Here is a 16,524-nt window from a genome sequence, read left to right as displayed (position 1 = left end):
CCCACTTTCTCTGTGGTGTGTTTCTAGAATTTAACCCTTCCCTGCATGTAATTTTATCTTATGTCTTGAGTTCTTTCTGTCTCAAAGTTGTTTGCATGACCTGTGAGACCACCTGCATCCACATTATCTGATATACTTGTTAAAAAAGAAGGACCTCCCTCCCCAGCTGTAGGCAACTGCCTAGGTTGCATTGTACCTAAGCAAGTGTTCCACTGCTGGGAGAAAAGCAGCCAATAGCTGGCAGGCATTCTGGGCCTGGTTAATGCCAAATCTGTGTTAACTATACCAGTATGCCAGCATAATTGCTTATTCTTCAATTTTTTTTCATTGTTTTTTGGTTTTGTTTTTGTTTAAGTGGCCAACCAGGCCATTGCACTTAGGTCAACAAGGGGGCTGAGACTAGGTGGTTTGAAGGAGGGAAACCAGAGAACCTTACTGGGTCAAACCAATGCATCCACTTACTTGAGCTGGGCTATTTAGTATCAACTACTGCCCACTGGTGCACAGGAAAGCTAGTACTGGGGGGCTGGCATGGCATCGCTGGCCCATAGTACCTGCCAACGAGTGTCAGGGTAAGGGATGGGCCACATTAGGCTAGGCCATGACACTAACTGGCACACGAGAGAACTGGGTTGAGGGGACCAGATTCTGTGGGGCATTTGTGAGCTCTGTGGGACTGTAGTATCTACTGGGTTTGCTTGAGAACTGGGAATGGTGACGAGCCAAGCAAGGCATGACCACAGAACTTACCAACACTCATGGGAACTGGACTTGGGACCAGGTTGGGCTGGTGCACGCTGGTCCAGGCTGCAAAACCTGCAGGTGCACCCAAGAATTAGGTGTGGAGTGGCCCGGGCCCCAACATCCAGCAGTACACACAAAAGCTGAGACTGGGAGGCAGACTATGTCAGGTAGAGGCCTAGTACCCACTGGTACGTGTGAGATCTGGGTCTGGGTTTGGGCCAGTGACCTTGACAGTTAGTCGCTATCTTATTGAATCAGTGACCCATTCACCCACACTAGTGAGTGAACTTAAGGAACTCCCCTAATGGACTATAACTCCTGCTGGTGAGTACATGAGTCAGGGCTGGGTGTGGGCCAGGCTAAGCAAGGCTGCTCCACTTGTTGGCATCTGTGTGGGCTGGCTCGAGGGGAAGATCAAGCAGGGCTGGGCCAAGCTGTAGCACACTAACATGTGCAGGAGCTAGGATGGGGTGTGGGCCATACTGACCTAGACTGTCGCATCTACTGGTTTGCATGAAAGTCAAAGATGAGGGCAGACTGGGCAGGGGTTGGTCAGGCCAGGCTAGGCTGCAGCATCTGATGGCAAGGGCCAACGTGGAGGATAGACCATGCCAGGCTGGATTGAAACTACCACCAATCCACACACAAGATCTGTGTTTGGAAGCAGGTGTGGTAGTGGAGCTAAGGGGTTGCCCCTGCTGGGCTGCAGTTCCAACTGGTGAGCATGAAGGCTGGAATGGAGACAGACCGGGCTGCAACATGGCTGCAACATCTCTTGGCGTGTGTGCGGGCTGGGTCTGGGGTGTGCTAGACTGGGCTAGGTTCGCAAGAGCCAGAGTAGGTATGGGATAGATTGGGCTAGGTCACAGCACTCACTGATCCCACATGAGAGCCGGATCTGAGTGTGGGCCAGATAGGGCTGGGCTGTAGCACCTACTGAATAGAGCGGGAGTGGGTGTTGGCTGGTCTGGCAAGGCTGCAGTATCTGCCGGTGAATGTCAGGCCTGAGGGTAAGCCAACTCAGGATGAACCAAATAACCAAAAAATGTGTATGTGTGGGACCCATGACTGGGACCTGTCTGATAAGGTAGCTTGACACACTCCCCTGTTAAGAAGCAGCTCCAACTGATGAGCACCAGAATGGAGGCTGGGAGCAGTCCAGGTTAGACTAGACTACAGTACTCGTCAGCACACATGTGGGTCAGGTCCCAGAGTGGGTCAGGCTGGGCCAGTCTGCAACACCTGCTGGCAGGTCTGAGAGTCAGGATTGAGTGTGGGGCAAGTCGGGTTGGGACACAACTCAAGCCAGTTCAAATTAGTGTCGGGATTGGGTGCTGCCAGGCTGTGCTAGACTGCAGCACGCCCCCCACCCCAGCATGAGCTGGGAATGGGGCAGGCCAGGCAGAGCCAGGCTGCAGTACCCACTGGTGAATGCCTAGGCAAGATGGGCAATGTCAGACTGAGCTGCAGCCACTGGCACACACAAGACTGCAGGCTGGGAGTGAGCCTGGTCAGGGAGCTGTAGGGCCTTCCCTGCTGGGCCATTGCTCCCACTGGTGAGCGTGAGAGCTGCGGGTGGACTGGGTTAGGCAGGGCTGCAACAAACCATCAGCATGCATGTGAGCTGGGTTTTGGGGTGGCCCAAATGGTTCAAGTGCTTTGCTGCAGCATCTGTTGGCAAGTACCAGGGAAGGTTGCAAGTTGTGTCGTGTAGAACTGTGGTACCCCCGAAAAGTACAAGATCTGGGAAAGTGGGTCTAGTAGGTAAACTCTGTGCACTCCTCTGTTGGGCTTCGGCTCCTGTTTGTGTGGATGAGAGCCAGAGGTGGGAGACACACCAGGCTGGACAAGGCAGTGGCACCCATTGTCATACATGTGGACTGGGTTATGGGGTAGGTAGGCTGAGCTGAGCTACAACACCCATAGGTATATACAAGGGCCCAATTGGAATGGGCGCGGATTGGAGTAGTCTGCTGTGCATACAAGCATGTGCAGGAACTGGGGCCAGAGTTGGGTCTGGTGGGGTTACTGGGGGTCGCCCCAACTAGACTGCAGTTCTCACTGGTGTGCATAAGGACCAGGTCTGTGGCAGGCTGGGTTGGGCTGAACCGCAGCACCCATTGGTTTGCATAGGACATGGAGCTAGGGACAGACTTGATCAGGCAACTACAATCAGCAGTGTGTGCGTAGTCTGATGTGAGTGATGGACTGAGCCCAACCCTGCTCTGGCTTGGCACATGCAAGAGTCAGGTCTGGGATCATCCCAGATGATGTTTCTTGGGGAACTCTCCCAATTGGATTACTGGACTCAAAACTCTGGCCACAGGAAGATCATAAGGTTTGTGGTCCGACCTTGGATCACATGCTTGTATTGGGACCAGGCCTCCTCAATTGCTGATGCCTGTGCAGTGCACGGCATGCCCAGGGCATATGGAGGACAAGATGGCCGGCTCATTGAGGTCTACAGAGGTTATGGAGTGCTATGTCAGAAGATGGAGAGCAGAACAGCATCAATTCTCCTGGCTGAGCTTTGGCAGCAAGTGTCTGGCTGAGTCGATGCACTGGGCTGACTCTGTCAGTCAGTGGACCTTGGAAGAATTGTCTCAGCCTTGAAGCAGCGAGACCAACGGTGTCTCAGAACTATCAGGATCACTCAAGCAAATCTTTCTGAACATTCTTCTCCACATCAGGATTTCTAAGTGAACATTCCCCCATCTCTGGATACTAAAGTGGCTCCCTCCCTCCTTCCCACCCTTCTCAGATACAGGAGAAAAGGAAAATTGGAAGCGTTTGTCCCACTCCCCTTCCCCCATACCTTGACCCTCTCCATCCTGATTCATAATCTTCTTGGGTGTTCATCCTTGTCAACTATCTGTGTAAACAACATCAAGAACAATTTTTTTTTAAACTTAAATTAGCTTTTTTTTTTTAAATATTTCTTTCTTTCTTTGAAAGATTTATTTATTTTTATTGTAAAGTCAGATTATTCACAGAGAGGAAAGATCTTCTGTCCAGTGGTTCACTCCCCAAGTGGCTGCAACAGCCCGAGCTGTGCCGATCCGAAGCCAGGAGCTTCTTCAGGGTCTCCCACGCAGGTTTAGGGTCCCAAGGCATTGGGCCATCCTTGACTGCTTTTCCAGTGCACAGGCAGGGAGCTGGAAGGGAAGTGGAGCAGCCAGGATATGATCCAGCGCCGCTATGGGATCCCGGCACATGCAAGGCAAGGACTTTAGCCATTAAGCTATTGTGCCGGGCCCTAGATTAACTTTTAATTCTATTTTGCTGCAAAGCAGGCTAAGAGCCAGCAGATGATAGCTTCATTATGTGGGTCCCTGCCACTCCTGTGGGAGATCCGGATTAAGATGGTGAGTCCTGGCTTTGACCGGGACTCTCTCTCACTGTAGAAGGCATTTGGCGTAGTAAAGCAGCAGATAGGAGGTATCTGTTTTTATGCCTTGTGGACAAAACCAATGAATGGATTAGTAATCTGAGAATATAAAGGCTTATTATACTGTAAGAGAACTGATTTGCTAGAATCCATGATGGAGCATACATAGTTTAGTTTCATATGTATCTTCTGCATCTCAGCTCTCCTCTGTCCTTTTTACCCAGAGAGAATGCTTGTTCTTCCTTCCTTTGCCTTGCCTGTCCTTAACACCAAAGGTATGATTTTTTGTTCTAGAATGTGTTTCACTATTATTCTATTTTTTGAAGTTGTATTTATTTAATTCCATTTTATGACACCATTTCATAGGCTCTGGGATTCCCCCAACCTCTCCCCTTGCCCTTCCCCCATGGTGAATTCCTCCATATTGTTGCAGTAGTACAGTTCAAATACAGTCATGGTTTCTACATTGCAAGCATGTACCATGCATAGAGTCCAGCATCTTATTATACAGATAAATTCAACAATTTCTTGGGGAGACTGTCAGTGGTCTGAAAGTAGAGCTGGCAGAATATCATCCCATCCAATGAAAAGCCACAGCTTAACATCAACAATTTGCAACGTTGAGTTAATTGACAATGGTACTGTGTGACCAATATGTTAGAAAATGCAAGTTCTTAACCACATCCTGTGACTACTTCATTGACATTTCAATGTTGATTTATACACATCCGGTTGCTATACAACTTATACAACTTATACTGAACTTGACGGATAGTTCCAACCGGCTTATAACTCTAACTAGGCATATGTTAACAAATGAGGCGCAAAGCAGTTTTAGGATGGGTGTGCAAGAGAAATCTTCAATACCTTATTGAGGAGTAACTAATCTTTGTGTCTTACCTAGTAAAGTATGTGCGAATCCAAGCTGACCATGTCCTGTCTGGTTCTAAGCTTTCCTTATTAGTCTCTGTCTATCTAATCTAATTTTAAATTTTAAATTTTAAATTTTTTTTGGGAGGGGGGACCAGACTAACTTTGATGATCATTGCAAGAGATGGTGGAGATCCAAATTTGGAACTAAGTAAAGACCAGAGAAAGCTCCCCTCCCGGGTCCTGAAGGAAGTTTACTGTTCTTCTGTTCCTGAGGACCGCTCAGGGTTCCTGGCTGTTGTTCTGATGACATTAGATCCTGTGAGGAAGGATCTAGGCATCCTCCATCCCATGTGGAAGGGATGGGTCTGGGAGGGGCTGGGACTGAGCAGGATTGGGCTCTCTTGGAGAGCGAGTTCTAGGGGGCCCCATTCAGCTGCGCTCCTGTCTGGTTCGCCCACCACTGGGGCCTCCGGCCTCCTGCAGACCGTCGCTGCCACCGCCAAGGAGGATACTCACAAAAGACAATCCTTCCAACTCTCTCTGTCTTCTCTGGGTCTCCTGCCAGCGCCCCTGCTGCCTGGGATCGTGACTCACCAAGTTTCAATCCTGTCACTAACTTCCCTGCCTTTTTTCTCTGGCTGCTGTTCTGAGTTGTGTGCATCTTCTTGGCTCCACGATGTCCAGGGAATTTCACACACCTCTCTGTATTTCTTTGCCTCTCTGCTCACTCCCCTGCCATGTTCTGTCCCTCTCTCTCTGCACCCTCCTCTACACCAACCTTCTTCCATGGTTGGCCATCTTAGCCATCTTTTTTTTTTTACATATTGTTATTATTGCTATCATTTTATGATACAGCTCCATATTCCCTTATCCCCTCCCCAGCACCCTCCCCCCACCAAGTTCCTCTATATCATTACTAACATATAGTTCTTCATACTCAGTCACATGTCCATCATTGTGGGCATGGACAATGGCAGAGAGTCAAGAATCCTATTGTCAAGATATAGTAAACAGTTTCATTGTAAGTCCATCCTTGTCTGGAAACAGAAATGCATACCACACTGCATCCTCACATCTGGATGTTAGTCTCCATTTCACAGCTACTGTACATCTCCTTAAATGAAAAGTCATGATACAAAATCAACAATAGAAAGAAAAATAGAAATTTACAATGCCCTGAAGTTAAATGACATGTTACTAGATATGACAGTCTCCATTACACAGCTACTATACATCCCCTTAAATGAAGAGCCACAAAACAACATCAGAGAGAAAAAAGAAATTAATAATACCAAGAGGTTAAATAACAAGCCATTAAATGACTAACGTGTAGCTGAAGAAATGAAAATCAAGAACCTTCTTGAAGAAAATGATGCCACTGCATGATCTACGAGTCATTGAATGATATAATCAGAAGAAATTGTTTTGAAGACATGAAACCAACAGAAAACAACAAAACCCATGCGATATAGTTTCTGCTGATGTTTGTTGGTGAAATGTGTCTCTTCTAGACAATAACAGATGGGTTTTGTTTTTTAATCCAGTCTGCTAATCTATGACGTTTGATTGAGCTTACGCCATTTACATTCAGAGTTTTATATGTATGGGTGGTACTTTGGTCCTCTCATTTTAAGAATGGGTTGTTCATTGGTTTAGTCTTCTGTTGTCATTTTACTGGGATGTTCTTCCCATTTGCCTTTGGTTTTGGTGGGTGCTATTCCTCTTCCCTGTCAAGAGAACATCTTGAAGTATCATTTGTAGGACAGGTTTGGAAGAGGCAAATTCTTTTAGCTTTTCTTTACTGCGGAAGAATTTTATTTCATTTTCAAAGACAAAAGAAAGCTTTGGTGGGTATGTTATCCTAGGCCAACAATTTTTTTCTTTTAGAATCTGGAATATGTCACTCCATTCTCGCCTATGAGAGTTTCCTGTGAGAGATCTCCTGTGAATTTTTTTGGCAATCCTTTATATGTCAGTTGATTTTTTTCACGTGCACATTTAAGTATCTTTTCCTTATGTTCAATTGAAGAGAGCTTGATGATCATGTGTCTTGTTGAAGATCGCTTTTGATCAAGCCTGTTGGAAGTTCTGTGCGCCTCCTGTTTCCCAATTCTTTGTGTAGATTAGGGAAATTTTCCTTTATTATTTCATTAAATACATTTGCAAACTGAGCTTCTCTTTCTGTACCTTCTGGGACTCCCATAACTTTTATATTTGACCTTTTAATAGTGTCTTTCAATTTTTTAATACTTTTTTTGGCCTGATCCAGCTCTGCTTCCAGCTTGTTGTTTGCTTCCCCCGATGACAGGAAATATCTTCCAATTCTGAGATTCTTTCTTCTGCTTGCTTCATTCTATTTTGGAGACTTTCCACTGTACTTTTAATTTGCTCTACTGTGTTCTTAATTTCTGGTATACCAGTCTTGATTTTGCTTTGTTGCTTCCTTAAATTCCTTGAACTCTTGCATGAGCTTCTCATTTTTTATCAGAATCTTTAAAATGAGTCTTATGGATTCTGTGTCCCCCATTTTCTCGATGTCTTCCTCAGTTAACTCTGGGGTTGACTTAGGGTTTTGCCCCTTTGCAGGGGAGTTTTCGGTAATATTCATTGTGCCTTTGTCTCTTCTTTTGCTCTTGATCATTGTACTTCCGGTTAGCAGAGTCTTCTCCTTGGGGCAGGTTTCTAAGGTCTGTCACCCACAGGTCTACAATGCGATTTTACTTATTGTGGTTGGTATCAGTCACTGCAACACCACACTGTTGTGTCAGCTGCTTTCCTGTGTCTGTCAGTCTCTAGGTACCCCTCTGCTGTTGTTCTGTCCTTTCCTATTTCCTGAAATATGTCTTCTCTGCTTCATACTGATTAAATGTTTTTCCGGCCATTTAAAAGTGTCCTTGCCCTATTCTTCCATCTTGACTCTCCCCCCATCTTAGCTATCTCTTATTCTATTTTTATACCATAATTTTTTTTATGAGTGGAGATTTTTTTGTTGTTGTTTTTGTTCATTAATTCCCCAGTGCTCAGAACAGTACGTTGCATATAGTTGCTAGTCAGCTAAAAAGGGATTTCATTAAATATGGTGGGGCTGGCACTGTGGCACCATGGGTAAAGTCACCACCTGCAGGGCCGGTATTTCATATAGGTGCTGGTTTGAGTGCCTACTATTCTATTTCTGATTCAATTTCCTGATAATATGCCTGAGAAAGCAACACAAGGTGGCCTGGAGCTCAAGGTGCCCCAAGGGCTTGGGTTTCTGGACCCACGTGGGAGACCAAGAAAAGCTTCTGGTTACTGGTTTCAGGTGTTGCAGTCACTTGGGGAGTGAACCAGCAGATGGAAAATCTCTGCTTTTCTCCCTCTCTTCTCTATAATTTTCCTTTTCAAATAAATATTTTTTAAAATAATAATATTTCAATGCAAAGATTAATTTTCCATGAATGTTTTGAAGTACCTTTATATCAGTGTTTGTAGAATAAATTAATCCTGGTGTTAAAGATACTTGTACCTGATCAAAGAAAGCAGTAGCATGTTATATAGAGAGATCATTTAGCTGGGAGCAGGAAAACATGGATTCCAGTGCTAGCATTGTCAGAAATGCCTGCTGTCTTTCGCATGCTGCTTCCCTCTTGCTGGACCTGTCCCTCGCAGGTACGACAATGAGTCCTTTATGTTGATGAAAAACAAAGGAGCAAATAGGGCATTAAGGTGTATGTGACACTTCTCCATGAGTTTGAGTACTTTAGTAGTTTCTAGGTATTAACTTGTTTTTCAATTATAAACCAAAGGTCCTACTTTTATAAATAATCAAGATGGCTAATTTCTATATTGATTAGAATATAATATGAAAGAACTTGAATTCTGAATTTATCTTATCAACTGCCTTATATTTTTTTAGACTATATACTTCTTGAGAGGAAATGGAAAAGGATATAAAATAGAGGAATAAATAGTATGTCAGAGATCTACATGCAGTCATTGGTAGACTTAGGAGTTAACTGGCTAGCACTTCCCATCGTTGTATATAAACCTGTATCTTAAGCAACAGAAGTAAGACATGTAACCTCAGAAGTAATTTTTTTTAAATGTTGGGAATTTGTGTGTATTTACATTGAAACATTTTGGTACTCTGCATTTGATTTTTCTGTTAGTATAAAGTATATGGTTTTCCAGGCATTCCCTTTATCTTAACTAGTGTGAGACAGAGTGCTTTTGTAACCTGCAGTGCCAGGCAGCTGCTTTGTGCTTGGCACTGTGTGTCTTAACCATTTCGTTAATTCTTTTCAGAGAGGCAAGAAGAGAAACTGAAGAATAACAACAGAGATCTATCAATGGTAATAGTCCTAAGTATAACTTATGGTAAACCACAGAATGTTCTTGGCAACAGACTGATTTGCATCAGGTGCATTGCACTTGGCCTTTTCAGAAACGTGTCACGTAAGAAGGCTGTAAATAATGTTAGGGGTGTTCCTGGGCCAGGTGGAAGTGAGAATGTATGCCACTGCTCCTAGATTGCATCTTAAACATGTCAGTAGCTTTTTAAGGCTGTGTGAAAGGTTACAATTTTGAGTGAAGTGTGTGTGTGTGTGTGTTTTATACATATACTGTAAGTAAATGCTGAATCTGGTTTTATGCTGACTGGCGTTACTTATATATAGGAATTGGAACTCTATCAGTAACCCTCATTGTATTTTATTCTTTCAGAGGTCTTCTGTTCTGTCACATGTAACATAAAGCGTAAGGGGGAGTGATTGCTCACTTACTGGTCATTTATCATTTAGAAATAGACTGTGTTCGAGCTCATCATCCCAAGCTGTGGATGGCTGAATTACTCAGCTTGGCTGAGTTTTCTGCCTCTGCTTATTTTACACAGGGAAACTGAACTGTGCACAAGTCCTGACTTCCTGGGAGACTTTGTGCACTTTTTTTAAGATTATAATTGAAATAAATTCTTTTAAGTTTGTATGAAAGACCCAGAAATCTTTGGCTCACTTCTCAAAGGCCACAACAGCTGGGGCTGGTCAGCAATGATGCAAGAGCCTGGAATTCAGTCTGAGTCTGCTCCATGGGTGGCAGAAACCCAACTGCTTGCGCCATTTCCTGCTGCTCTCCACGTTCTAATTTAGCAGGAAGCTAGAATCAAAAATAGAGCCAGAATGGGGCCAGCGCTAAGGCACAGCAAGGGTAAGCCGCTGTCTGCAGTGCCAGCATCCCACATGGGATTTGGTTCAAGTCCCAGCTGGTCTAGTTCCCTGCTCATGTCCCTAGGAAAGCAAACGAAGAAGGTCCGTGGGCCCTTGCACCTACCTGGGAGACCAAGAAGCCCTTGGTTTTGACCTCGCCCAGCTCTGGCCCTCATGTCCATTTGGGAAGTAAATCAGCAAAGAGAAGATTTTTTAAATCTCTCTTATCTTCTGCATCTGTGATTCTCAAATAAATAGTTAGAACTAGAGACAAGATTTGAGCCCAGGCACTCTGACTTGGACGTTGTTAGCTACTATGCCAAATGTCCATCTCAGGAAAGATTGTAAATTGAAAGTACGTACTTTACAAAGTAGCTGTTCTTTTCTGTTGACACATCATGGTGAATTTGGAAACTACAAAAAGAAGTTACAACTACCTATGTAGCAATGATCCAGAGATAATACCTATTAATCATGTCTGTTAATTTTTGTTTGTTCATATACTTATAGCCTATGTAATTAAGAAACAATTTAGTTAACTGAATACTTAAAACATTCTTTAAGGACCCAGCGTGGTAGCTTAGTGGCCAAAGTCCTTATTTTGCACGCACCAGGATCCCATATGGGTGCTGGTTCATATTCCGGCTGCTCCACTTCCCTTCCAGCTCCCTGCCTATGCCCTGGGAAAACAGTAGAGGATGGCCCAAAGCTTTGGGACCTTGCATGCATGTAGGAGACCTGGAAGAAGCTACTGACTCCTAGCTTCGGATTGACTTAGCTGTGGCCGTTGTGGCCACTTGGAGAGCGAGCCAGTGGATGGAAGATCTTTCCCTTTCTGTGTCCCCTTCTCTCTGTGCATTTGCCTTTCCAATTACAAAATACACCTGTGCCCCACATCGCAGAGGCTACAGTTGAGCCTCAGCTGCAGCTTCTGCTTCCAGCTTCCAAGTAATGCAGACTCTGAGAAGTAGCATCATGGTCCAGGTAACTATGTTCCCACCACGCTTGCGGGAGACTTGGATTCTACCTCCAGCCCAGTCTTAGACATTGCAAGCATCTGTGGGAATGAACCAGTAAATGGGAGTCGTGTATGTGTGTGTGCCTCCGATTAATAAATAAAAACTCTATCCAGCACTTGAACTTATAACTCATTGGCCAGAGTCGAGTCATGCGATCACCCCAATGTTATGTGAGAAGGAAAAGAGGAATTAGAGGTTGAAAAAGCTGAGGCTGTGTTAGCCAGGAAACAGCTTTTAGTATGGAGTACTTTTTTTTTTAAAAGATCTTTTTTGTTTGTTTGAAAGGCAGAGTTAGAGAAAGAAAGAGATCTTTCATCCACTTGTTCACTCCTCAAATGGCCAAGGCAGGAACTAGACCAAACTATCCGTGTCTCCCACATGGGATTTCAGAGGCCCAAGTACTTGTGCCATCTTCCACCGCTTTCCCACAGATTAGCTGGGAGCTGGAATAGAAGAGCAGTAGGGGCTTGAACTGGTATCCAGCTTAAACTGGTATGCCAGCATCACAGGCAGTTTAAGTTGCTGGGCTGTCATCTGTAGTAAGTACTAACTCGAGTAAGGAGTGATTAAAAAAAAAAAAAAAAAACCGAGATTTTCAGGTATGCACCTTTAAAAATACATACATTTAATTTGTTTATTTGAAAGGCAGAGGCAAACAGAACAAGAGAGGGAGATACAGAGTTTCCACCCACTGGTTCATGCCCCAAGTGTCCACATGACTGAAAACTTAGAGCTCATTCCGGGTATTCTATGTGACTTGTACAAGCTGTCACTGCTGCCTCCCAGGAGTCTGTGTGAGCCAAAAGTTGGTGTCAGAAGCAAAGCTGGGGGTCAGATGCAGGCAGTCTCATGGGGAGCGCAGGTGTCATAACCTGGGAAAACCCCCAGTTCTGGGTTATGCTTTAGTGGTGGTTTTCTAAAGTGTGAAATGAAAATCTATGCTCTCCTTTCAGGTTCGAATGAAATCCATGTTTGCAATTGGCTTTTGTTTTACTGCTCTAATGGGAATGTTCAATTCCATGTGAGTAACTTTTCATTTGTCTTTGCCTAATAACCTGCTTTATGATTGTATGTATCAATAGAAACTTCTTGGTAATATTTTATTTTTATACAATTTCAAGCTTATAGGAAGGATGCGAGAATAATTTATGTTCTACATTTGCTAACATTTCCCACTTTTGTTTTCTGTTCTCCATATTGTATATCAAACCACTTAAATATTTGTGGAAAATAGAATTAAAATATAGGTTTATTTTGGTGCAGAAATTTTTTTCTATAAATTTTATTCTTTATAATGATTACATGGTGGATCAGGGTGGGAAGGATTGAGGTTTAGGGAAAATTGGGTGTACTCATTGCTTCTGAATTTGCTATTCTTATTGTTCCTGGGGGAGCAGGAGAGACAAAGGGGTTAACCACTCATGATTTTCCACATGTCCCAGTACCCAGGGATGAGAAACTGCCACCTCATATCAACCCAGAGTCTCAGTGTGTACATATTCTGAGGGTTGTGTCCAGGTGGTTTGGATAGTTCTGAAATGCTGCTGATTTCACCTATCCGAGGATGATGTCACCCTCCCCATGTCCATTGGCTCCATTCACTGAGATATTTTGCTGTCATATTTTGTTTGGGGTAGTTGTCCAGTTCTGTTCTTCTGCTGCAGCACCAAATGAACTGTTATATTCTCCTTTTGTGACAGGGCCTGTGTCCACTGCTCCGCGTTTTTCATTAAGTAGGGCATGTTGTTGCAGGCAAGTCCAAGGACACAAGCCTGGCTTCCCAAGCCTTACCAGATTTCACATCGCTAGAGCTCCCAAACCTGACACCCACCTAGTAGGTTGGCACCTGGATGCTAGCCAGGTGACCTGAGCCCCGACAGATCCCCGCCAGATCCCCAGCTCCTGGGGCTCACAAACCCAACACCCACCTCACAGGCAGGCTCCAGGACCTGGGCTCGGCAACACAGGTCCCGCCAGATCCTCCAGCTCTGTGCCTCAGGAATCCAACATCCACCAAAAACACAGGACCTAGGATCTGGGCCAGTCCACCAGAGCCCCACCATTTCCCCTGTCCCCGGGGCTCAGGAACCTGGCACCCACCATGCAGGTGGACCCCCAGGACCTGAGCCAAGCTACTCTAGCCCTGTCAGATTCCCCATCTCTGGCACTCATGAACCCGGACCACACTGGGCCCAGGCTGGCATGGCTCCATGCCTCACTTCAGTGTCTGCAATCTTAATGTGCAGCCTGGCCTGGTCTAGTCTGCCTCCTATTCCAACTCCTACTAGTGTGTGCTGCAGCCTACAGCAGCCCAGGCTGATTGTTGTCCTGATCCTATTGTGAACTGGCTGGCATTGTGGTCTGATCTGGCTCCTTCTGTCCCCTGCCCTGGTTCTCAGATCTGCCAGTGGGTATTATGTGCTGGCCCAGACTGGTCTGTCCCCATACTTGACCTACATGTATGCCAGTGGGTACTATAACCTGGCGTTGTCTGGGCTGCTCCTTGACTTGTTTCTTGTGTTCACCTGCAGGGTTGTGTCCCAATGAAGGAGTTTCCCAAGCTCCTCTATCGAGTCGCTTCCCAGTGGCAGTTCTTGCATGCACTGGTGTGTCCTTGGAGCAGGTTGACTTTGTCCACCTCCTGCCCTGGCAAGAACAGTGACCTTGCTCAGCTGGTCCCCCTCCCATTTCTGGTGCTTGTTGTTGGTTGTTGTAGCCCAGCGGTAGCAGGTCTGTGCCCAGACACAGCTTTCATGTGTTCAGCGGAATCAAGACCTAGCCCAGCCTGTTCTATCCCAACCTGGCTCTCACAAGTGTATTGGAGAGCTAGCATTGTGACATAGCTACTGCCTAAAATGCCAGCATCAATATGGGCACCTGTTTGAGTTCCAATTACTATTCTTCCAATCAAGCTCCTACTAATGCTCCTGAAAAAGGAGAAGGGGGCCAGCGCAATGGCTCAATTAGCTAATTCTGCCCTTGCAAGCTCTGGGATCCCATATGGGTGCTACTCGTGTCCCAGCTGCTCCACTTCCCATTTGTTCCCTGCTTATGGCTTGGAAAAGCAGCAGAGGATGGCACAAAGTCTTGGAACCCTGCACCCCTGTGGAAGACGAGGAGGATGCTCCTCGCTCCTGGTTTTGGATTGGCATTAATCAGGCCCAGAGTACCCATCAGCTACCGGCTACATTTTTCCTAACAGTGTAACACTTGTCTGGGTACAAAGCAACCTAGGCAGTTGTCTACAGCTGGGGTGCTTCATATTTTTTCTAAATCATTTGAGAAAATGTATAGATTTTATGCTTCTTTAGTCATATTATTTTATGTGTATTTCCAAAGAAGTAGGACATTTTCTTATATGCCTCAGAACAACTATCAAAATCAAGGAAATTCTGATCTATATTCCCTTTGCTTTTCAGTTGTTTTTTTTTGTTGTTGTTGTTTTGTTGTTTTTACTAGTATTCAGCTTCAAAATGAAGGCAGTCATGTAAAGTTGTTTTGAATCTCAAAATAGAGTCTGAACAACTATAATCTTTTTTAATGATGAAGTTGGTTACTATTGTCTAACCAGCACATAGCAGACCTGAGTAATTATGGCACTGCTTTTGACAGAAGGTAGGGAAACATCCAAAGATAACATTGATTTGTTAACCTTTGAAAGCTCATTTGAACTGTGTACCACATGTGTAAGAATTTTTTTTCACTCTTTAACTTCCATCTTTTTCTGTTTTTTTTTTTTATTTAGTATTTACTTATTTGTCTACTTATTTATTTATTTGAAAGACAAAGTAAACAGAATGGAAGAGAAATTGGGCCAGAGAGAGAACTTTTGTCTGGTGACTCTACATCTGGGACTGGACCAGGCTGAGGTCCAAACCCAAAATTCTGTCAAGGTTCCATATGGATGGCAGGGACTCATGTTCTTGAGCCTTTGTCTGTTGCCTCCTGGGTGCATTAGCAGGAACTTGGTTGCGAAGCAGAGTAGTGAAGACTCAAATCCCAGCATTCTGCTAGGGGAAGTGGATATCACAGTGGTGGCTTACATACTCCACCACCTCACCTGCCCTCTGTCTCTTACTCTGCTTTATCCACTTGCTGTCTCTCAGTTACTTCCTCTCCAAGTCTGTCCATTCCTTCCTACCTTTCTTTCTTTTTTTTTTTAATGATTTATTCATGTTTATCGGAAAGGCAGATTTGCAGAGAGAAGGGGATACAGAGAGAAACATCTTGTTTCTACTGGTTCACTCCCCAAGTGGTCACAGTGGCTGGAGATGAGCCGATCTGAAGCCCGGTTCCTGTAGCCTCTTTGGGTATGCCCTGCTGGTACAGGATGTCAAGGCTTTGGGCCATCCTCAACTGCTTTCCCAGGTTGCAAGCAGGGAGCTGGATGGGAAGTAAAGCATCCCTATCATGAACCGGCAACCATATGGGATCCTAGTGGTTGCAAGGTTAGGATTTAGGCTAACTGGGCTATTGCACCAGGCCCAGTGTGGACCTTTGTCAATAACCATTCTCATTTGCCTTTCATGAAGTTTTCAGTTTTCTTTAATCAACATGCATGAATATTTATATTTTCAATCATGTTCCTTCAACTCAGATAGCCATGTATGGGAAGTGAAACTGCCCAGTCTGAGCTCTCATGATGTCTGCCTCTACAATAGAGTGGATCTCTGTCCAGGGTGATTTACCAGTTTAAAATGTGCTCTTTCTATAGAGGTTAATGTTGTTTGGAGATGACCCATTATAGGGATCCTTGAAAAAAAAAATCTGTAACAGTGACCCCTTACACCAGCTGGGTTTTGTCTTTTTCCTGAGCTGCCAGAGCAGCCTGTCTCTTACCCCTGGAGAGGTTCCTTCCTGGTTACATTGTTCTGAATCTCGCTGAACCCACTCTGCCCTGACAGGCTGCAGTCAGCTCTGGTGCTTGTGTGTCTTCCTCTGGCACTGAATTCTAGTCACTGGGACTGGTGGCCTTAATTGTTTTCCTCCCTTTGCATTCCTTTCCTCTCAACAGACATTATTCCGTCTCCACCCTGTCCAGGGTCACTGTCAGATACTGATTATTGCTAGCCCATTCAGCTGTCCCTTCCTCTCAGTTAACGATTCCTGTATACCTCTGTGACTATACCATCTCTCTCCCTCCCCCACTTTGTCATCAATTCGAATATGAGTATCTGTCCTGGTTTCAGCACTCATTGCCTTTGTTTTCTGCTATTACTGCCTCTTACCCTGACATTATAATAGCTTCCCAACCACTCCCTCCCCATTAATTAACTCCTCTCTCCAACATTGTTAATCAACCTTCAATACCTATTACTTA

The 16,524-nt window shown here is 44.8% G+C and overlaps 1 protein-coding gene across 2 annotated transcripts in view; it reads left to right on the top strand.

The window, feature by feature from the left end:
* Positions 1-16,524, top strand: part of TMCO1 (transmembrane and coiled-coil domains 1) — a 51,023-nt gene that overhangs the window by 14,184 nt on the left and 20,315 nt on the right. Inside the window, exons 4-5 of one of the 2 annotated variants that reach the window (XM_004589145.4) lie at positions 9,290-9,336; positions 12,158-12,225. In XM_004589145.4, coding sequence (XP_004589202.1) covers positions 9,290-9,336; positions 12,158-12,225 — 115 coding nt within the window. The remainder of the gene's footprint in view (positions 1-9,289; positions 9,337-12,157; positions 12,226-16,524) is intronic. The other variant, XM_058660574.1, reaches the window with a different exon arrangement.

Source organism: Ochotona princeps, chromosome 2 (assembly GCF_030435755.1).
Source record: "Ochotona princeps isolate mOchPri1 chromosome 2, mOchPri1.hap1, whole genome shotgun sequence".
Lineage (NCBI taxonomy): Eukaryota > Metazoa > Chordata > Mammalia > Lagomorpha > Ochotonidae > Ochotona > Ochotona princeps.
Note: the sequence above shows the minus strand (reverse complement) of the source record. Positions and strands in the feature narration are given on the sequence as shown.